Consider the following 21,588-nt stretch of genomic DNA (forward strand, 5'->3'; position numbering starts at 1 on the left):
CGACTGCCAGGTACCGAGATGGCTCTTGAAAAAGGTCGAACAGGTGGCGCGCAAGGCGTGTGTAATCGCCAATCAATGGTTGATAAGAGAGGTCAGGACTTCCTTCGTTCCCACGAGTCACTGCGGCGGGATGCAACATGCCCCTCCAAAGCCCGAAGCCGCCTTGCTGCATGGTCACTGAAAATATTTTCCCCACTGGACTGGAACCTTTTCGGGCCCCGACGGGTGGCCGTAGCAAATCACTGACGCTGGCCCGTCCACGTTTGACGTGCAGGAATTCCTAGCACAAAGATCCCTCCCGCATGCCAAGCTTCGCGTGTCCGCGGGGATCGTTGCATGTCACGCTGATTGCTGCTGCATAGGCACTTCTGTCTGGCTCTTTGGATTCTTGGGTGCGTCTGGTGACAATTCATTTTCTCTCCTGGGGAAAAGGTCGAGGTGATTATTACAAGTAGCGTACAGGAATAGTAACTTTAGACCAGGACAAAAAAGACCAACTCGGGACGGTGGGAGGGTATCATGGCAGGCAGATTCGAAGCCTGCGACCGGCTCGCAGGCCAGGAAAATCCTTTAAAATAAAAGGCCGGGCTCTTCTATATCGAATCAAGGGAAAATAAGACAAAACGAATAGGCGTTTTTGAAGTGTGGAATTCTTGAGAGGATCCAAGTCAATCAATTCTCGACAAAAGTCCTCTTTCTAAACGCCAATGGGATTGGGATAATCCTCATTTGAATTTTGCCGCTGCTCTACTTCTGCGGCGTCTCGGGGATTTCCCAGATGGATTTGGCAGACTCTCCAGCCTCAGACTTCACAGCAGGCTCTTTCTTGACAACAGGAGATTTGATGCCAGGAGGTTTGACGCCAGAAGATTTGACACCTGAAGACTTGGCGGCGGGAGGACCGTTCTTCTTAGGCTGCGCAAAGGGAATGGTCGACTTGGACGTGAAGACAGGGAGGTCTGCGCGCTTCATCTTGGCCAGCGGTGCCTTGGACGACGATGCTCTAGGTGGCGATAGCTTGGCGGGCGATGGCTTGGTTGGCGACTTTTTGGCCGGCGGCACCCTTGATGGTGACTTTGCCGGTGATGATTTGACAGGTGTATTGGTGTTGGGTGGCAGCCACTTCAGTGGCTCTTGCGGTGTCATGGTGACTGGTTCCGGACCTTCCGGCTGGTAATTGATAAACACATCAGAGCCCGACGGCGTCTGCACTCCCGGCGAGACGACTGGCGAACTGGCAGGCAGCTCGACCTGAAGGGGATCCGACACGGTCGCAGACGCCTGCTCAATGATGGTCTTTGGCTTTGGAGTCGGCGCCAGAGGATCCGGGGATGACATGTAATCCCGCTCCGATGGCACCGCCTCCATGGGTGGCGTAGCAAGGGGCTCGTTCCCGGGAAGAACCACGGGAGCTTCTTCCTGGGGGGGAGTAATGATGGGCTCTTGGAACTCATAAGGGGGAGTGTTGACCGGTGGCGGTGTGACGGGCTGCTGCTCTTCAACAACGGTTGGCTCGTTGAGAACGAGCGGCTCCTGGGTGATAGGCGGCGTCTCAGAGGAAAGCGCGTCAACAGACGGTGCCTCGACAAATGGAGCCTCGGCAGAAGGAGTCTCGCCAGAAGGAGTCTCGATAGAAGGAGCCTCAACAGAAGCCTCGACAAAAGGCACATCGACAGAAGGAACCTCGGCAGCAGAGGGCGTCACTGCCGTCGTCTGCTCAGGCTGCGTTGCCTGCGCCTCAGCTGCTCGTGCTGCCTGCGCAGTCTGGGCTGCCTGGGCTGCTTGAGCAGCCTTTGCCCGCTCTTCCTTTTGAGTCTTGGTGATCAAGTTGATCTTGATCTTCTTCATACCGGCAGTGAGCTTGTCCATGTCGTCCTCAGATGCAGCCGCTGGTGTTGCCTTGGGCTGAGGCGGCTGGGACGGTTGACCGGGTTGAGGAGGGGTGGTCTTTGCTGGTACAGCGGGCTTCTTCACTGTTCGTGTGGTCTTGGGGGCTTCCTTCTTCGCTGCAGGAGCTCTTGTTTTCTTCACGTTCAGAGAAGGCCCGGCGGTGGTCCGCACACTCATCGAAGATTCGGGGCGAATGGTCATCGACGTCTCCGGTCGAATCGTCATCGAGGTATCAGGACGCATGGTCATAGAAGTCTCGGGACGCATGGTCATTGACGTATCAGGTCGAACACTCATCGAGGTGTCAGGGCGGTAAAGACCTCCGTTGTTCTCGTATGGCGCTGCAGTCGCCGTAGAAACCACAGACGACGCAGCACTAAGACGTCTACCGGGTCGTTTGGCTGCTCCGTTGGCCTCAGAGGGGATACCTCGGGCGTTGGCCTAGGAATCACGTTAGCTAGGGGTTCTTGGATGCATCTCAGAAGTGACAAAGTCTACCTTATCCGACGAAATTGCGGCAGAACCGGCCACCGTCCTTCGCCTGTTCTTGCCCTTATCATCCTCTTCTGTGTACGTCACGGGTTTGCGCTCACGCAGCGACATGCGAGAAGTCGGCCTGCTTTCCGAGGGAACAGGAGCGGGAGGCGCTGGCGGTACGAGGTCGGGGTTAAGAATCGACTGACGATCTCTGCGCGCCCTCGTTGCCTCCGCGTTGAGGTCCTCCGGTTTACAGCTATCGACCTGGCGGTCGGAGGGGATGAGCAATCTGCTCAGCTCATGAGCCGCGATGGTCCAATGAACGTCGGGAGGAGGAGGCGTTGGCGGTCGGGAGTATACCATTCCGTGACCAGAGGCCATGCGTCTCAACCGCGTGGGATCCACGGCCTTACCGATAGATGCCGCCGTAGGTGTAGAGTAATTTCCTGGCGTAACCTGGCGTATCATCTTCGGGCTGGCTGGACGGTTTCCCATCGCCACCTCGAGCTCGTCAAGCTCTGAAGCCGCCCACCATGACGGGTTGTAAGGGTGCAGCGAAGGGAAGGATGACTCCGTGGCCATGGGCTGGCCCTCACGAATCGCCCCTATCCTCTGTCCCATTTCATAGCCCAGTGATGAGCGGCCCCTAGATTGCTCTCCCGCCGTCTGGTCCCCTGAGAGCCCGCTCAGGTGGCTGAAGATGCCAGAGTACAGCGCCCGGTCACTATAGCCTCCCTCGAGGACACTGATGACACGACCTTCCACACTTAGCCCCTCCTCTGTAGCAAGTTTGACGACATCTTGGGCAATGCGGGCGTAGAATTCGGTAGGCACGTTCACATTATGACGCTGCATACCCTTGGTTTCCCACTCGCTGGCGTCAAATCCTGCGGAAAAGAAAATAGCCGCTTTGGGCGGCAAGTTGAGAGCACGCACACGGGCAGACTGTGTCTTCAAGTAGCTGCGCGTCTTTTCGAGAATGATGGAGTACTTGGTCTCATACAATTCCCAGAACTCGTCTGGAGAGTCCCACGATCCCAAATGAACGTTCCACATGTTTTGTCCATGAGCATTGTCAATGCACAAACTTGCGTTCTTCACCTTCTCCTCATCGCCCATCTCACAGGGATACGAGTTGATGTCGTGGAGACTGAAGTATCCGATGGAGGCCTTCTTCCACGCAGCGGCGTTCTTGGCCATGTTCACTCCTCGGGAGTTGTGCGCCCAGGCAATGGCTTGAGAGCCGTCACCATGGTGGAGATCGAAGTCGATGATGGCAGCGTGCGTCAAGCCGTGGTTCAAAATGGCATGCATGATTCCGACATGGACATTGTTGACCCAGCAGAAACCCGAGGGATAAGAAGCCGAGCAATGGTGCCCTGGTGGTCGCACTGCGACAAATGCTCTCCGGGGGCCAGAAGTAAAGACCCTGTCGACGGCTTCGCATACAGCGCCCAGCGCACCTTCAAAGGCTTCCTGGGACTCCGCGCAGAGGTAGAGATCGCCCTCGTGGAACTTGGCAGGCGGGCCATCTGCGCCTCGGTTCATCTCCGGTCGCTGGAGCTCCTTGCCTCCCATGGACAGCTTGGCCTCCGCTACCTCGCACATCGTCTTGAGCTCCTCCATCCACTTGGTCCCATGCACGTTGGTCACCGCTGGTGAGTTGAGAGACAGCCTGCGTTCGGTCTTGTAGATGCGGAACGGAATGTTCGGAATGACGGAGGGATCCAGACTCGGATGGAGAGGGTAGGAACCGTCGCAGTGTCGCTCACCCAGTCGTACGTACGCCATTGCTACTCCCAACACACCGGCCTTGATTCTCTCTGGTCGCTCGACGATGGTGCTCAGGGCTGCCTTGGAGGTCTTGGGCCGGGAGAAGCGGTGTCCGTAGCAGGCATCGTGCAGAATGACGACGGTCTCGGTGCCAAGCGTGGAAAGGGGGGAATGGTGTGTCGCAAGTTCGGTCTTAAAGTAGTCGCGGGCAATCGTGTTCGCCGTAGGGGGAGGCTTGATGTACTCAGGGGGACTCGTTCGTAAAGGGGATTTGGCAACAGGCGAGGAGGCATGTGCCATGCTCGTCCGTCGCCCGCTCACGGAGTGCAAGGAGCTTGTAGAGGACTTGCGCTGGAGGGTGGGCGTCGCAGATCGCTGCGGCAGCGTCGGGGTGGAGGATCGGGACCTGGACAGTTCTCTTGCGAGGGAGGGGCTCCGGGAGGGCATTCGCGGGCTCGGGGCCGGAGATGCTCTGTTGACAGCTGGTCTCATTGGCGACAAGGCACTCGGGGTGCGGGGAGAGTTGGCGACAGGAGAGCCAGTCGAGAGGGAAAGCTGCCGGAGCGAATGCGACAAGTCCTTTTCGGCATCGGGGGGTGTGTTCAACGTCGATTGGCGCCGCGATGGCGCTCTATTGTAAGGAGAGGCCATGGCTGACGCGCGAGTCCCATGGATCGTGCAGAATCTCGCAGTCGTGCAGCAGGACTAGGCCGGACTAAGAAGATGGTAAAAATAAGGGTTGACGTTGGAGAAGAGAAGACCCGAAAGGTGTTGTTTTGGGCTGGAATTGTCAACTTTCGGCTTACCGTAGTGACAGGGTAGAGTGGCAGGGTCTCTGTCCAAATACGTCAGGCGAAGGTGGGTGTGTCATTTGAGTTGTTGACCGCCCGCCTGCCCGCCAGCGCATCGTCAAAAAAAAAAAGTCGCGTCCACTTTGTGTACAAACACGCGTCATAACCCGTTGCATAAATCCCATCACGTGGGGCATCAGCAACAACAGAAGGAGAGGCGGGGCAATCCCTCCCATTTCTCGAATCTCTCTTGCCGGGAGCAGCCACTTATTTTAATGGAGTTCCGACGGCGCCATGTGGGGGAATGATCTTCACCAGGACAGTGCAGCTTTATTCACTTCATTTATTCTGTTTCCTTTCTTCTGCTTCTCCCACCCCACGTTCAAGTCTCTCGACTCTGAATCTTCTGCAACACCGACTCAAGTGAGACCATCGTGACCCAGCTTCTTCAACATCCCAGATCTTACGTAGCGGCCCCCATATTTGTGACACAAGATCTGAGCACGTCCCGATTCACCACACTGCATCTTCGAGCAATGACCACGAGCTGGTGTGGGGGCTCCGATCGGGAGACAAAAACGACTTGATCTCGGTTGCCGGCAAGGGGCTTGATTTTGTGGTCAATGAATGGCATGGGTTGATGCCGATGCAACAGGAGTGGCTCTTCCATAAGTCTGGGGTTGAGCTGTGCAAACCTACATAAGGTCGGAGATGTGCATGCACCTCATGACGAGGGAGCTTGTGACTCTGAGAGCTGCAATGAAATGGTGAGGCCGACCAGGAGTCGACTGGGCGGCGCACTCCTTTTCATATACCTAAGATTTGGGCAACCTATAAGTCTTGCTTACGCCTTCATAATCGCCCGGCATAGCCACTGCCGCCCTTCGTCGGTGGTTTTACATGCGCCAAGGCGGCGCGGGTTTCTGCCTTCACGCAGCTGGATTTCTGCACTTTTCGTGGTAGATTCCTGAAATCATGCTACGGGACTTTGGCATAGGTCAACCTAGTAGTAAGCCTGACCCATATCGTATGACTTCTTCTGTCTACGCTTGGGTTCGTCGGTTTTCAAGGTGTGCCGCCTGCTAGCCGTGCAGGTTTCTGGGCACGGAGTGACCATCTCCAACCCCGATCATCTCTCTGCATCGCCTCTACCCGCATTGTCTGTCTTACGGTCATTGGTCTGCTATGACTTGGCCAAATTGCACAAGACCTGTGCATCCCGCCCGGTTGCCTTAAGCGAATGGTTGGCATTATAGTCGGGCGTCGAGGTCTGCGAGAGCCAAAATTGATGGAACCTTTCATATATGGCAGCGGTGCCGATCATGGATGTCGTTGATGTGTCAATAGTCTTTATTGTATTAGCATTAGTTCTTCGTGCCGATAGTTATTAGAGCAACATATCTCAAAATGTACATCAATTCCTTCCCTTCTAGCTGTCTCGGTCTCCTGGGTCTTCTCTCCGCCTCGTTTATCGATGGCCAGAGAACCGTCACTCGCGACGCATGTGCCATCGCGAGGTCCGTCGACAACTCTTGCACCGCAAGATTCAGCATAGACCGAACCAAGATTGGGCTTGATACGACCTGGACAACGCCCCCGGTGATAACTTACGACGGAGTGGACGTCGTCAGATGTTTCTGCTGTCTGGAAGAGGCGCCCCTGACGCCCGTCTGGTCCTCATGTGCAGCGCAAATCGAGACCGCAAGCCCAGAGAAAGACCGTGAGATACCAAATTTTCCTCTTGATTTGCTCGACGTTCGAGCTGACGCAAGGAACAAACAGAGTACCTCGAAAACCTCGAAGACTGTCTTGGGTTCGAGGAGTGTCGAGTAGAGACTGCGACTCCGGCAGCCTGTCACACCATGAGCGACTGGGTCATGGGATGCTCTTCGCATGTCAAGCCGGAGACCATGTCATCAAGTGAGCGATTCTCGCGCATGGAAGAATGCCTTTGGTATGTATTGCCTTTGGCTGCAACGTTGAGCTTCTTGACTAACAAGTGGCAAGCCCCACGTCTGCTCCAGGTGCCTTCAATAACGCACACGAAGCTTGCGGCAACTGGGCTTGGATTCACAACCCTGAGTATGGTTCCTGTAAGACTCCTCGTTCTCAGATTCACGGTTAGTTTCCTTCGCGTCCATGGCTGACCCGTTGTTTGCTTGCCATGCAGCTATGCAATCCATTGCGCCGTACTGGTGTAACTCTAATCTCGACACCACAATTTACTCAGCCACGGCCACAAGCTCTGTCTCCTTCGAGGATTTATCCAGCACTGCCTTTGCATCAACGTCCCTAACATCGGCATCAAATCCCTCTGTCCCCACCTCTACGATGAACTCCGCTATACCATCGAACACGGTAGCAAGCCAAGCCACGAACTCGTCTGGACAGCCGAATACTAGCATCGTCGTTGTCATCGCTATAGTTGTGATTGTTTTTATGATGGTGGGAGGCATTGCGATTTGGTCGAGCGTTAAGCGTCCACGGGATGATTACGGTATACCCATTTGAGGGAGATCTAGGAGACAGGGGGCTTGGGAAAGAGTTTTGCTATCCGGCCGGATACCTCTAGCTATCTAGGTGAATAACTACATGTATTAAGCCTGATAGTACATTGATTAACATGGTTATACTATTTCTGACGTCGCTTTTGTATTTATTATCACTATTATTACTATTGTCCTAATTGTCTCTATTCTAACTTCTCTTACTATTAATATCGTCGTCATCCCTATCGTCGTCTATTCCCACTACCCGTCCGAATAGCAAAACTCTTGGGGAAATTATAACTATAACGGGTGCAATAACAATCTTTTGTGGCTTCGCGGATGTAGTGCTTCGTTAACAGCTAGGATACACTCATGTTGTTCGCAAAGGCAGCAGCTTGAGTTCGCTCCTTCACTGTCATTCTGGTTTCCTGCACTACTGTCATTCCCACAAGTCTTGCGAGTCCCTAATCTGAATCCGCACTGCAAGATCACTTCTCCAAATCAAGTTCACAAGGAAGCATCAAGGCCTACGATGTCCCTTGAGAAAGCTGAGTCGCATCACGCAGCTGTACACGACGTTGCCGCTATGTACAAATAAAAGGGCGGCAAGGATGTTTCTAATCAGTCTCAGCATCTTCTACAAGGATACTTTGAATACAACGCAATGCCAACACTCAGTGGAAGAATTTTTCGTGGTGGAACGTTCATTCGGATCGAATGAAGGTTTTCAATCCACTCAACAAGACCAGTGTTGTGAATCAAGGACCATGAAGCGGACATTTCACTCATACCAATCAACTCAGTGAATTGACAACCCGTTCTACCATTATTATAAGATGTCGCGGAAGCTGTCTGATGCAGCATATTCACAAACCAGAGTCACGTATACAATAGTCAGCATCAGATTTCAAAATCGCAAGCAGCAAGATGGCAGCCAGACTCGACGACGTCCCCGAGATCGCGGATACCTGCAAACTGATCCTTGCCCGCACCAATAAGTTTTTGGCCGACAAAGACAGGAACCCCAGAGTCGTAAGGCCGAGCCCCTTTTGTATTCCCTGTTATATCTTGAAGCAAGTCCTGTTAATAAGCATCACCCCTTCTACAGACAGACGAAACGTGGCGACCCGCCAACTGGGCCATCACCGAAGTCACCCGCACGATCCCGAAGGTCAAGGAGACCATCCACCACATCCGAGAGTGCGCCGACGCCGAGCGCAAGAAGCTGCCCACCATCAATTACACCGCGTGGACGCAGTCCATGAGACGGGCGCCGGGGGACCCGTACGCGCGAGGACCCCCTGGCGACGATGTTTTGATCAATGACATCCCCCGCCTCGCTGACAGGTTCACGGCGCTTGCGGAGCGGTTCCGGGAGCTCGAGGAAAAGCCGTACAAGCGCGGCGATGTATGTTTGATAAACCTTGGGCAATCTATTTGGCGGGGTAGTGTACTGATTTTGCCGATAGGATGTCATGGCGGCCTATGACCATGTCAATGTGGTCTTGATGGAGTGCCGGTGGGTGAAAAAGTGGCTGCCGGCTGCTTTGGATGCCGTTACTTATATTCTGACGGGGGAGGGTCGTGAATTCCATTCTGACTCGGAAGATTCCAGTTGAAGTGAGATGCCGGACTTGGTCGGGAGACAAGCGTGGTTCTGTAAGCAAGGTCTACAGGTTTAGTGAGAGACAATATCCTTCATAGCAAACTCGGTTTAGGTGACACATCAGATCATAGATACGCCGCTGATGGTTGTCTTGAAATTTGGGCTTTATTCTTGTTATTTTACAGAACCATACATAGTACAAGGCACGCTTGCCCACATCAGCCAGAGAAGACGGTTCTAATCTTCAATCATCCTGGGCATAACTTTCATCTCCTTCGTGGCTACGACTCAAGACAAGTCAATGCCATAGGTCTCCTTGCTTCCAGTCTGCTCAGGCTTGTACGGCTGCTGAGGTGTGCGGAAGTACGGCGTAGGGGCGGCGGCAGCGGTTCCCCTGAGCCCCGCGAACGGCGCCCTCGGCTCAGCTACCGGAATCGTGGAGACGTCCTTGTCATTGTAGATTTTCTCCTTGCCGGTCATCTCCTTGAGGACTGATTGCGACTCCCCTTCGGCAGCGTCAAGGCCAATCAGAATGCGGCCAACAGAGCTCATCCATGCCGACACTGGCTTGACGTAGGCCTTTGCGCCACCCTTCACATCGGGATCGAAAGAGGTTATGCCGGCAATGCGGTTCTTGTGGTTGCCTCTGAACGATCTCTCGTTAAAGGCGTTGTCGCCCAGGGGCACGTCGGTGACGAAACCGGCCACACCGAGCTTGGCGTGTTGGGTGCCCTGTCGCGGCGCGATGATACGCGCCAACACGGGCGTGTGTTCCGCCTGCGGTCCGTAGACGGGGTGGTTCTCGGCAAAGGCCGAAGTACGCAAGTAGGAGATACCGGCGGAAGGGTGGGACATCGGCGGGCCAACTTCTGCCCATGTGCTAGGCCGGGTGTTCTGGGTCACGTCGACGAAGTTTTTCGCTGTGGGCGGTGGTTGGAGAGGAGCAAGATCCAGGAATTTGCTGATGTGGGTGAAGAGAAGTACTCGGTCGGCACGTATCTTGCGCTGGTACTGAAGGACCTGGTCCTCAGTGATGTCCTTGGCTGTGACCGGCTCCGGGGCCTCGCTGCCTCTGTCGAGAGCAGCCTGACGTCTGTCTTTGTTGATGTCCTCGGCGAGAACCTCCCTGAGATAGTTTCGGAACTCCTCGCGCTTGCTACGGACGCTCTTGCGCAGGTATCGGTCGAATTCGCCCTCGGTCAGACCAGCGAGCCAAGGACCCTGAAACTTCCACCTGTTGTCCTCGGCGGCACCATCCTCCAGTGTTGTGAAGTCATGCTCGTCCTCGAAGACGGATTTGGGGGCGGCATTCAGGGTTCCAAGGCGAACCCTGTTCGAGGTGGGTAGTGAGACGGGGAGGTTCATCTCCTGGAACTTTTGAAGGGTGATAGCATGGTCGGCGGCGGAATTGTAGTCGGTGACTCCCTCGAGAGTATCGATCTGTTTGACTCGCACAATTGGCGTCGAGGTCTTGATCGTCTTCTGGATGGGAAGGGAGCGCTTGAAACCCCAGTCGCCGAGTTTCCTCGAGGACTCGGGGGTAGTGATGGCTTGATGTGTGGGATAATCGGTCGTCGCGCTGGGGGAGAGGCGGCGAGCGACGGCACCAGCCTCGCCGCCGGGTTGCGGAAGCGGATTCGGAATTGTGAACATCCGCGAGGAGCGCAGAAGCGCTCCTCCGGGCGTCAATCGGGCAGACATTGCGGCTGTCTGAGCACGTCGTCGGAGGCTCGGTCGTCAATCGCAAGTATCACAAGAATTGGCGTCGTTGCGGGAGAAATTTCAATTGGAGGTGGCCGGAATATGCCGGAGTCGTCTGATTGGACAACAGCTACCCCTGCTGGCAGTGAAGCGCTGGGGCCCGGGGGTCGAGTCCAGGCGCGGGACGGGAAGGGTCAACAACTGCGAAGTCGGGTACTCAAGGTCGGTTCAAGTATCCTACATTGTTAATCTCGCTCTACAATTTCTACGAAAGCTTTTACTCGGTTCAATGAGCCATCATCAATTTTACTAAGAGTTTTCTGGTTAATATATCACATGCCTTGAGACGCCAATCGAGTGCAGTGACAGTGACCAGTACCTGTTGGTCCCCCACTAAGACGTCCAGCCCATGCACACCCCACCACGAATCACAGGTGCCTTGTTAGGAAACTGCTCCTTCTAGCGCGGGCATCGAAGTTGGCAACTGACATTTTCCAACCACTCTCTCTCACACTCTCTCTCACTCGACTCCCTCCGGCAGCTTGCGGACTGCACGATCGTCCATGTGGGCAGCGAAAAGGATGGCGTCAACCACCGTCGGGTCCTCGCCCGCACTCACCTTCGAGCTCGTTGCTCGCTGTTCAGTAGGTAGCCATGGGATTGATCGCATGACTCTGCCCTGGCTGGACGGTGCTAACAACCTAGGCTAGACGACAAGAGCTCGCGCATCCATCCTGACGCTTCCTCATGGTTCGGTCCAGCTTCCCATGTTCATGCCGGTCGCAACCCAGGCTTCGCTCAAAGGCTTGACCCCCGAACAGCTCGAAGAGACCGGTTGCCGGTTATGTTTGAACAACACCTACCATCTTGGCTTGAAGCCTGGACAGGAGGTTCTCGATGCCGTGGGCGGGGCGCATAAGCTCCAGGGATGGAAGCACAATATCTTGACGGATAGTGGAGGGTAAGAATACAAAGGATCTGCGTGCAAACGGAACTGCGACTGACGTCCTACAGCTTCCAGATGGTCAGTCTTCTCAAGTTGGCCCACATCACTGAAGAGGGCGTGCGCTTCCTCAGTCCGCATGACGGCTCGCCGATGCTTCTGACGCCGGAGCACTCGATGTCTCTGCAGAACTCGATTGGAAGCGACATCATGATGCAACTGGACGACGTCCTGGTCACAACATCTCCGGATGCCGCCCGCATGCGCGAGGCCATGGAGCGCAGCGTACGTTGGCTTGATCGCTGCATTGCTGCGCACAAGAACCCCACCACTCAGAATCTCTTCTGTATCATCCAGGGTGGTCTCGACCTTGAAATGCGCCGCGAGTGCACCCGCGAGATGCTCGCCCGAGACACCCCTGGAATTGCCATTGGTGGACTGAGCGGTGGTGAGGCCAAGGCCGACTACTGTCGCGTTGTCGAAACGTGCACCGGACTGCTGCCTGATCTCAAGCCGCGCTATGTGATGGGAATTGGCTACCCGGAAGATTTGGTAGTGAGCGTTGCGCTGGGCGCAGACATGTTCGACTGTGTCTGGCCCACGCGAACAGCACGTTTTGGTAATGCAATCACGAAAGCTGGCGTCCTGAACATCCGTAACTGGAGGTACGAGCATGACTACGGTCCCATCGAGGAGGGCTGTGGTTGTATATGCTGTAGGAGGGGCGAGGGCAGTTTGAATGTCACCCGGGCTTTCATTAACCACAACGCCGGCAAAGAGACTGTGGCTGCTCACTTGTTGAGTATACATAACGTATGGTATCAGTTGAACCTGATGAGGGAAATTAGGCAGTCCATCATTGAGGATAGGTTCCCTGCATATATCAGGGAGTTCTTTGGTGGCTTGTATGATGACAAGGCAAAGTATCCCGAGTGGGCAGTAGATGCTCTGAAAGGGGTTGGTGTAGATTTGACAAAATAGTAAAAACATGTTGATACCCACGAGGAGTTTTTGGAGCAAGTTAGATTTGCCAAAGAGAATATCTGCGATGGCCTTGCCCGGCGTTTTTCTCTCGTCCGAACTTCATGAGAATATCAAGGCACGGTAAGGCCGGGTAGGTGAGTAAATCAATCTGTACCATCTCGAGGATTTGCGCCAACGGCAGCGAGCGCGAGCGGTCCAGTACGGCGGCGCCAAGTCCGGTACCCATGATCCGGCCGGTGAGTCGACCGGGGTGCCGACCCGGAAGCCCCATCAATTCACGTGAACGTCTGCAGCGCACGGACCATTATCCCCACTCTCGGCTGGCCTGCCCTAACGAGTGTGCACACTATCGCATCTTTTTTTTTCAACTCAGCGACGACCGACGACAGCCTCCATCTCGACAACTCACTAACCCCCGTCCACCGTTCCCAGCAACCACCTGAGCCAATACCGCCAAAATGGGTCGCGTTCGTACCAAGACCGTCAAGAAGTCCGCCAAGGTCATCATTGAGCGTTACTACCCCAAGCTCACCCTGGACTTCGAGACCAACAAGCGCATCTGCGATGAGATCGCCATCATCGCCTCCAAGCGCCTCCGCAACAAGGTCAGAATACCTCCCGAGAGAGGCGCGCTGCCGGGGCGCCTTTTGGGCCACGGCGAGCGTGCTGCGAAAATCTCACGAAGAGAAGGGGGAATTTCATGCTGACGGTGGATTGAATTGCAGATTGCTGGTTACACCACGCACTTGATGAAGCGTATCCAGCGTGGCCCCGTCCGCGGTATTTCCTTCAAGCTCCAGGAGGAGGAGCGTGAGCGCAAGGACCAATACGTCCCCGAGATCTCCGCCCTCGACTTCACCCAGAACTCCGAGAGCGGCCAGCTCGACGTCGATGTCGAGACCAAGGACCTGCTGAAGCACCTTGGCGTACGTCCTTCTCCCTCCAGACACCACGGCGGACAACAACCTACGTCCCCGCGGCAACAGACAATGATGACGATGCTAACTTGCCGTGACGCAGTTCGACGCCATTCCCGTCAACGTCATCCCCGTCGCCCAGACCCAGGTCCAGGAGCGCGGTGGCCGCCGCTTCGGCGACCGCCCCCCTCGTCGCGACTAAATTGTTTGCTCAGGAAAGAAGGAAAAAACGGGGTGGAAAAGTTTACGGTCTCACGGCAACAACGGCAACGGCATATCATGATACATTGCTACAGGCGTCTCGAGGACGGTAGTGAGTTGCATTTTAGGAAACTGGAAAAAAGTTTCTTCTCCCACACAAGGTGTCGCCGATTCTCCTGGAGCACTCCGGAGATGACGCTTGATTGCCAATACCACCCCCCTTTTTACTGTGATGATTCTCTCTAACCGTGAAGCCATGGCCCTGTCGAACCTCTGTCGGTACGCCGTTCAATGGCTTCGACGCGGTGACGCGGCACGAGAATGTGAAAATGAGGTTGAAGTGCTGTCAAAATTCGCCGCTCTTTTGGGGGTATCAAATCTACTTCCGTTGATGACTGGTTTTACTGCCAGCCATCGGGCCGTCCACGCTTTAAATCCATGCTCCTAATGGCCCAAATTCCTCTGCAATGCTACATCATGACATTTCTATGTCGGCCTTCTGGGCCTCCATCAACTTTTCCAATTCGGCCATTTCAACTTGAGCCTGCGTCTTTCCAGCTCCCGGCCTGTGACCTTCAACGAGCAAATGTGCATCGTCAGGTCCTGCCGTAAACGCGCCCTCTACGGGCGGTTTCGTCTCCCTTTCTCGGATGGCCAACGTCATCTGCTTGCCCGGCGTCGCCTCCTTCTTCACCTCACCTCGCTCCATGGCCAAGGTCGCAGTCTGGTCTCCCGCCCTCCTGCCCTCCTCCAGCCTCAGATTGGCCAGGTCCCGCGCAGCCTTCGCGGCCGGGTCCTCCGCCGGCTTCTCCTCGCCGAGCAGCTCGATCTCAATGTCCGGGATGCCTGCGCGCTCCCAAGCCGCCGTCTCGTTAAGCTGGACCTTGACGTAGAGCGCGCGGCGCTGGCAGTCCTTGGAGCACCACTTCTCGGACTCGCGGCGGTTGACAATGTCAAAGTCGCTGCGGCCGACGTTGACGAGCTTCCACTGGCCGCCCTTGGAGGCGGCGGGCTTGGGCTGGGCGCAGAGGGTGTAGCCGCACAGGCCGTTCACGTTGCGCTCCTCGATGAGGTCGTCGTAGTCGGAGGGCTGGAAGAGGCGGACGTTGGCCTTGAAGTCGGCGACGTCGCGCGGGGCAGGGTTGGCGGAGGAGTGGCGTGGGCTGCCGCGGACCGTCGGATACTCGGAGAGGAGGGCGAGGGATTCGAGGATCTGGAGCTCGAGCTCTTTGCGCTGGTGGATGATGCGGGCGTGCTGGATGGCGATCTCGCGGGGGTCTGGCCTGGGTTGTTCTGGGGGGGCGGCTGGTTTCTTGAGGATGCCCTTGAGAGGCCGGGCATCGGTGGCCATTTTTGGGATCGAGGTTTTGGTGAATTGGAGGATGGAGTGTGGATGACTTGATGAAGAGTTCAGGTGTGGGCTGGGTTGGTTCTATGGAGATGCGAGACTCGATTGAAGCGAGAGCTGTGAGAGTTCAAGAGCCGACAGCGACCGTTACTGTAGAGATTGGTTGGTGAGACAGAGTGAGGTCTAGGGGCGTGACGAGAGTTGCGACAGCGAGGGCGGCGATTGGTGAGGGTGAAAATTGTTAAGGCGCGTTGGAGAAGATTCGATGCTGCTTGAGCTCGCGACCCCACATTCAGATCTGGTGCTCCGAGGTGGTGCTGGCGCAGTGCAGACGGTGACAATTGGTAAGAAAAGGTACGTATCGATGAGGGGCCAAGCCGGGCCGCTACATTCAGGTCCCTTAGGTAAGGTACACCACCAGACAGCTTTGCTGAATCCTACCTTAGGTACAGAACATTGTTCGTGGTAGCTCGGGGCTCGCGGGTGGCTTGGCTGGCACGCAGTCCGGTCTCTCGACCATCATGTAGGATGATCTCATTGGTGCAGGTAGCTGAAGAAAGGAAGCGCATTCTCGTCCGGTCCTCACCTCCAACACTGGTTCGACCGGCGCTGACGGGGTTGCCCTGTGCCACAAGCACCGTTCGGTTACCTAATGTTTGTATGGATGGATGGATATGCTCACAGTCGTGACCTGGGATGATGGTTGTGGTTGCCTCTCCAAAGGATCCCCCGCTCTCCAATTCAAGGCGTGAGCCACCTCAGCTGCCAGGCATACCTACCTTGCAGCATCAGCCCGACGACCTCCGGCTACCTGCCTGACCAACATCTGCCACTGCTACCCAGTTGTTGGCGTTGATCTACCCTTGCAAAGTACCTTGCCGTGCCTACCTTAGTAGATAGGTGAGCAAGTGAGGTACACCACCTCATCGTGCCAGCCAACCACGAGCTCCGTCGAGCCTGGCTGTGCCTCGTGCTGCGCTGGCCCATCTTAGTCCTGCCGTTGCTCCCGTCCATGACGGCGTATGGCGAGACTGTTTGAGAATCCTGAAGTGAAGCATCACGCCTAATAATATTCCCTCCGCCTTCGCCTCCTTCGAGAAGCAACCCAAAATCCACTCCACACCCCGAAACCCCAACTGCTTGCAAAGGCAACACACACAACACCACATATCAGACAGTGACACTCTTCCTGCCCCCGTATTCTTGGGACGACGTTATACGAACGAACCCCTGCTCTTAGCACCGCCTGCCAGTCACCGTACATACCGACCAACCTAAGATACGGATAGTGAGGTGCTCTCTACGGACACTGACTGAGAGGCACAGCGCACCTTAGTGAGGCGCTGGCCCGCCTACCTAGGCAGACATATTCGACGAGACCGCCCCCCTCCCATCGGCCAGCTTCCCGCCCGCATATTGCGGCTCCCGTCCCTCTTCCTTCCCCAGCGCAGCGCAGCGACGCAGACGCACCACACCTAACCACGCAACCTCCCACCCCCGGAAGCTTGGGCAGACAACCAGCCAGGCCTCTCTCTGCTGCAACCAAGTGACAGAACACCAAAAAATCATTTGTCACCGCGGCCCAAAATACTGCATGGAATTCTCCATTCTGCGCCCCGGGCTGCATACATGACTCTTGTGTGCGCATAGGTGTCCCTCCCAGGTAAGGGCCCCCAATTGCCCCGGCACATTGAACTAAGAGAGTTACAAGTTCATGCGCTGACGTCGACACGCCAACTGTAGATCCCTCCACCCCCGTCTTCCTCGTCACAGGTCACAGCCTCTCTCTGTCTCTCTCTTTCCTCCGGCAAGACCCCGTCGGTTCCCAATCCCAGGTCACCTCAACCCCCTCCATCGGTTTGAGAAAATCCGTCCCTCCCTCCGGCCACAACTCGCGATCTGCCCATCAACCCATCGCCAACCCAGCGCGTTTGTGAGCTGTGGCTGCTGCTAATCGCTGCTGCCCGAATAACGCCCTGCTATTCGCTTCCCGCCCGCTACTGCAGCCAACAGCCCATCCATCCCATCAGTGCAGCGCACCGCAGCGCCCCAGGTCAAAGCTGCTGACGACGATTCCGATTCCGTTGCCCCACACCCCAGAGCAGCAGCTCGCCCTGACCTGCTCGACTCCTCTTCCAACTACCTACAAACCAACACGAACGACGACAACCCGCACACCCCCGACGACGACGATTTGAATATTGCCGGCCATGTCGACCGTCCCCTTCAGGGTCAAGGCCCTGTTCGAATACTCTTCGCCCCACGATGATGATTTGCAATTCCCCGCCGGCGTCATCATCACTGTGACCGATGAGGAGGATGCCGATTGGTATGGTGGGGAATACGTCGACGACTCCGGCTTCAAGCACGAAGGCATCTTCCCTCGCAATTTCGTCGAGAAGTTCGAGCCCCAGGCCCCGCCTCGCCCGACGAGAACGCGCAAGAAGGAGCCCGAGGTCACATCTCCCGCCTCCGAGCCGAGCGCGCCAGCTCCCCCTCCCGCTCAGCCAGAGCCCCTGCCCGTCCAGGAACCCGAGGTTCAAGAGGAGCAACCTGCGCCGCCCGTCCCGGCTGCTCTCCCCGCCTCGCCCGAAGCTCCCGCAGCTCCCGAACCCGTGCCCGTGAAGGCACCCGAGCCTGTCCCTGAGCCGACCCCGGCTGCTCCGGCCCCGAAGCCTAGCGAGCCTCCTGCGGCAAAGTCGCCCCCCATCGCCAAGGCATCTCCTGCTCCATCGAAGCCGGGACCGCCCCCGAAGCCTTCCAGCAATGCATTCAAGGACCGCATTGCGGCTTTCAACAAGGCTTCTGCTGCGCCCATCACACCTTTCAAGCCCAGCGGATTGGCTGGCGGAACTGGTTTCATCAAGAAGCCCTTTGTTGCTCCGCCGCCTAGCCGAAACGCATATGTCCCGCCTCCCCAGCAGGCCCCAATTGCAAAGGTCTACCGGAGAGACGAAGACCCCGAGATACAAGAGCGAGAGGCGGAAAACCAAGAGACTGCCGAGAAGGCGGCACCGGCTGCGGCTGCGACCGAGGAAGGCGAGGATGCCCCGAAGCCGTTGAGTTTGAAGGAGCGCATGGCCTTGCTCCAGAAGCAGCAGGTGGAGCAGGCCCAGCGCCACGCAGATGCCGCCGCAAAGAAGGAGAAGAAGCGGCCCCCGCCCAAGAAGCGTACCGACAGCCAGGAGGCTACTGAGGAAGCCGGAGGAGCTTCGGCTGCGGTGCCCGAGAGCCAGGACGCTGACCAGGCGGCGGCGCGAAGCTCCATCGACTCTCCTCGTATGCCACCACCCGCACCCAGGCGCAAGTCCTCCCGAGGCCCTGCTGCCGATGATGGAAACGACGCCGATATGAGCGGTGCCGGCGATACCACCGAAGGACAGGAAGACCTCACTGAGAGGGACGACAGCGATGCGGCGCCGCGCCCCATCCCCCGACCGCAAGTTGCGTCGCCTACCGAGACACGTCAAGAAGACGCACAGGAGGAGGAAGAAGAGGAAGAGGACGACGTGGACCCCGAGGTCCGCAGGAAGGAGGAGCTTCGTGCGCGAATGGCCAAGATGAGCGGCGGCATGGGCATGCATGGCATGTTCGGAATCCCAATGGGTGCACCGGCCCCGCCGAGGAAGAAGAAGGTCGAGAAGCCTGCTGAGGCACCTGCGGAGGAAGAGCGTGAGGAGGCAACGTCTCCTGTTGGACGCGTGCCGGTGCCGGGTATGATGGCATTGCCGGGAATGGGCGTCCCGAAGAGACAAGAGGAGCCTGTTGAGGCCGATGAACCCGAGCGCCCTACTTCTTCCAGAGCTCCGCCACCTCCTCCGCGAACGGTCGAAGAGTCACAGGAGGAGGCCGTCACGAGCCCTGCTCCCACATGTGAGCTTCCAGGAACAATTCACAGAATCACCTCTAACCAGCTAACAGTGCCCGCTCGCGAACCCGCTGGTGCACCCCCTGTACCGGGGTCCAGACCTGCACCACCTGCAGTGCCGGCTGAGGGTGAGTAGTATGACGGTAATAACTCTGGCTTTCACTGACGCGATCACAGGCCGACCTCCCACGGCTGGGCTTAAGTCTCCCAGCGAAGGTTCAGTGTCCGATGACGAACTGTCAGGCGGTGCTCAAGATACGCCGAGGCCCGAAGAAAGCACACGCGCCCCTCCTCCTCTGCCACCGGTCGCCACAGGTGCCTCCGTCCGATCGCCGCCTCCTATCCCAGGTAGCGAGTTCTCGCCAACTTCTCCTACCGGCGCTGCAAACAAGCGCATGAGCAGACCCCCACCGCCTATTCCTGGAGCCGCGCCAGCCATTCCGCCTGCTCAATCTCGACCGCCGCCTCCTCCTCCTCCAGGAGGGTCACTGAGTCGCCAGTCGACGCAGGACATGCATGTCGCGTCACCAATTTCCCCTCCTATTCGACCTCCTCAACAGGGCGAAGAGGAAGACGACGAGGTCACGGAGTACGAGGGCGACTACGACACCGACATTGCCTCGTCGGTCCCGCATAAGGATGCCCTCAAGGCTCATGCGCGAGACTCAAGCATTGAGGATAACACATCCGTCAGATCGCCCGTGTCTGATGCTCCACCATCAATGCCACCTCCGATCCCCACCGGTACCGCTCCCCGCGCCGTCCCGCCTCCTATTCCTTCCCAGCCCCCACCCCCGCCTACCGACAAGCGACGATCTGTGGATGTTCCGCGCGGAGCTCCCCCGCCTCCGCCACCTGGGAAAGAGCCGCCCGTTCCTCAGCAGGATGACGATGAGTACGACCCATACAACTATTCAGCTCCCAGGCTGCCGTACCAACGCACGCCAAAGATCGAGGAGGAGAGCTATTTCCAAACCGAGTCGCCGCCTTTGCCTTCTCCTGCGCAGTCAAGAGGTCCCCCGCCGGCGCCCCCTACGGGCCGCGCTCGGCAGTCCTTGGATGTCTCAAGAGCTTCCATGTCTCAGCGCCGATCTATGGATGCCTACAGACCCTCAGTCTCCGTCGAATCTGGCTTTATTGCTAACGATGTGGACCTGGCGAAGCAAAGCGGATGGTGGCGTCAGGAGAAGACTGTACCGCCTGTGTTCCAGGGAAGAAAGGACCTCTACTTTGAGACGGACGAGCAGACTCAGGGCTCTCAGGTCACGCGTACGATCTATGTCCTCTTCCAGGATTACTCGCAGACGACTATCACGGTTCAATATGACCAAAATAACGCCGCGGATGTCATGATTGACCAAAGACACGACTCGCCTCCTAGAGCCCTTCGCCAGGATGAGCTGGAGCAGTCTTACGAGCGTTTTGGACGTCCGATCGCTGACGCGGTCGCCTCTAAGAAGGAGACTGTTGTCGCCGACGGAACACCGCAGGGCCTGGTTCTCGAGCTCCTGAAGCCTTTTAATGATGTTCTTGCCCCTATCGGTACCAGAGCATACGGCGCTCTTGTCTATTCCAACATGGCCAACGCCTCAACGCAACAAAACGACCAAATCCGTGCCGGAGACATTATCTCGATCCGCAACGCCCGCTTCCAGGGTAAGCATGGACCAATGCACGCCAAATACTCGATGGAGGTCGGCAAGCCCGATCACGTTGCCATTGTCTCCGAGTGGGACGGAACCAAGAAGAAGGTTCGCGCCTGGGAGCAGGGCCGTGAGAGCAAAAAGGTCAAGGTGGAGAGCTTCAAGCTCGACGACCTGCGCAGTGGCGAGGTCAAGATCTGGCGTGTAATGCCCCGCAGCTGGGTTGGATGGAACAGCCCGGCGTCTTAGGAGACGACTAGGCCACGTCTTCCTCCAAGGGCGAGAGAACGTGCAGCGAGTACGGCGAGCACGAGCTCGCTGAAGAGCGGAAAGTCGTTGCGAAGGCAGCAGCGGCACCAGCAGCATTTCATCAGAGGTCAATACGAGGTCGACGAATCGGTGTGAGATGCATTGTTCTCGTGCGCACGTTGTTAAAAAACGGGAGAAGAAGAGAGATTAGAATGGGAGCGCGAACACCCCAAAACAAAACCTTCTTCATCTCTTGGGTTTTTCTTTTTTACCTAGTTGATCATTCGCTCTGTGCCCGCTGCATAACTTTGCTTTAGGTAGCTAGCAGCAACTCATTGATTGTGGTTACTCCATGCTCTTCTCTCACACCAGTGATTGATTGATTTCTAGTGTGCTATGCGTTGCGTGATTGTCCAACGCTTATTGGACTTTTGATCATGATAATCATCTTCCGCTTCAGCAGCGTCCTCGTGTTTTTCTCTGGCTCTCAGTATCCCTGGGGCATGTGCAACGATATCATCAAGGGCGTTTCGCAGGTCAGGCGACCCAGCCCAAGTCGTTCGTATCCTCGATTTTTGATGTTCGCGGCTGCAGTTTGCAATCATATAAACCGTCCATAGATGGAGTTGGTTTGCCGCAACAGCAATGCTGGAAGAGCTGAGCTTGATGGTTGGTCGATCTTTGAATGATGTTTCCCACGAGGCGCCT

General features: G+C 56.5%; 8 protein-coding genes and 1 pseudogene across 9 annotated transcripts; 6 read left to right on the forward strand and 3 right to left on the reverse strand.

Moving 5' to 3' along the window:
- Positions 1 to 747: 747 nt before the first annotated feature.
- GCG54_00013317 (Histone deacetylase HOS3) lies at positions 748 to 4,791 on the reverse strand (the record flags this gene model as incomplete). The annotated part of the gene is made up of 2 exons (XM_045413174.1): positions 748 to 2,331; positions 2,389 to 4,791. 2 exons carry the CDS (start codon positions 4,789 to 4,791, stop codon positions 748 to 750), a joined length of 3,987 nt encoding a protein of 1,328 aa, XP_045262370.1.
- A 1,547-nt stretch (positions 4,792 to 6,338) lies between these two features.
- On the forward strand, positions 6,339 to 7,442 carry GCG54_00013318 (uncharacterized protein; the record flags this gene model as incomplete). The annotated part of the gene is made up of 4 exons (XM_045413175.1): positions 6,339 to 6,651; positions 6,714 to 6,885; positions 6,939 to 7,024; positions 7,102 to 7,442. The coding sequence occupies 4 exons, from the start codon at positions 6,339 to 6,341 to the stop codon at positions 7,440 to 7,442; spliced, it is 912 nt and encodes a 303-aa protein (XP_045262371.1).
- A 905-nt stretch (positions 7,443 to 8,347) lies between these two features.
- On the forward strand, positions 8,348 to 9,039 carry GCG54_00013319 (uncharacterized protein; the record flags this gene model as incomplete). Its single annotated transcript, XM_045413176.1, has 3 exons — positions 8,348 to 8,452; positions 8,529 to 8,828; positions 8,890 to 9,039. The coding sequence occupies 3 exons, from the start codon at positions 8,348 to 8,350 to the stop codon at positions 9,037 to 9,039; spliced, it is 555 nt and encodes a 184-aa protein (XP_045262372.1).
- Positions 9,040 to 9,314: 275 nt separating this feature from the next.
- On the reverse strand, positions 9,315 to 10,727 carry GCG54_00013320 (uncharacterized protein; the record flags this gene model as incomplete). The annotated part of the gene is made up of 1 exon (XM_045413177.1): positions 9,315 to 10,727. The coding sequence occupies one exon, from the start codon at positions 10,725 to 10,727 to the stop codon at positions 9,315 to 9,317; it is 1,413 nt and encodes a 470-aa protein (XP_045262373.1).
- A 563-nt stretch (positions 10,728 to 11,290) lies between these two features.
- GCG54_00013321 (Queuine tRNA-ribosyltransferase catalytic subunit) lies at positions 11,291 to 12,651 on the forward strand (the record flags this gene model as incomplete). The annotated part of the gene is made up of 3 exons (XM_045413178.1): positions 11,291 to 11,371; positions 11,438 to 11,688; positions 11,742 to 12,651. 3 exons carry the CDS (start codon positions 11,291 to 11,293, stop codon positions 12,649 to 12,651), a joined length of 1,242 nt encoding a protein of 413 aa, XP_045262374.1.
- A 7-nt stretch (positions 12,652 to 12,658) lies between these two features.
- On the forward strand, positions 12,659 to 12,937 carry GCG54_00013322 (annotated as a pseudogene). The gene is made up of 2 exons: positions 12,659 to 12,774; positions 12,818 to 12,937. Coding segments are annotated over exons 1-2 (236 nt in total).
- A 175-nt stretch (positions 12,938 to 13,112) lies between these two features.
- Positions 13,113 to 13,773, forward strand: GCG54_00013323 (40S ribosomal protein S17; the record flags this gene model as incomplete). Its single annotated transcript, XM_045413179.1, has 3 exons — positions 13,113 to 13,259; positions 13,380 to 13,580; positions 13,675 to 13,773. 3 exons carry the CDS (start codon positions 13,113 to 13,115, stop codon positions 13,771 to 13,773), a joined length of 447 nt encoding a protein of 148 aa, XP_045262375.1.
- A 474-nt stretch (positions 13,774 to 14,247) lies between these two features.
- On the reverse strand, positions 14,248 to 15,123 carry GCG54_00013324 (uncharacterized protein; the record flags this gene model as incomplete). The annotated part of the gene is made up of 1 exon (XM_045413180.1): positions 14,248 to 15,123. The coding sequence occupies one exon, from the start codon at positions 15,121 to 15,123 to the stop codon at positions 14,248 to 14,250; it is 876 nt and encodes a 291-aa protein (XP_045262376.1).
- Positions 15,124 to 17,330: 2,207 nt separating this feature from the next.
- Positions 17,331 to 20,880, forward strand: GCG54_00013325 (SH3 domain-containing protein C23A1.17; the record flags this gene model as incomplete). The annotated part of the gene is made up of 3 exons (XM_045413181.1): positions 17,331 to 18,993; positions 19,042 to 19,116; positions 19,166 to 20,880. The coding sequence occupies 3 exons, from the start codon at positions 17,331 to 17,333 to the stop codon at positions 20,878 to 20,880; spliced, it is 3,453 nt and encodes a 1,150-aa protein (XP_045262377.1).
- Between the last annotated feature and the right edge of the window lie 708 nt (positions 20,881 to 21,588).

Source organism: Colletotrichum gloeosporioides (assembly GCF_011800055.1).
Source record: "Colletotrichum gloeosporioides strain Lc1 chromosome Unknown consensus_55, whole genome shotgun sequence".
NCBI lineage: Eukaryota > Fungi > Ascomycota > Sordariomycetes > Glomerellales > Glomerellaceae > Colletotrichum > Colletotrichum gloeosporioides.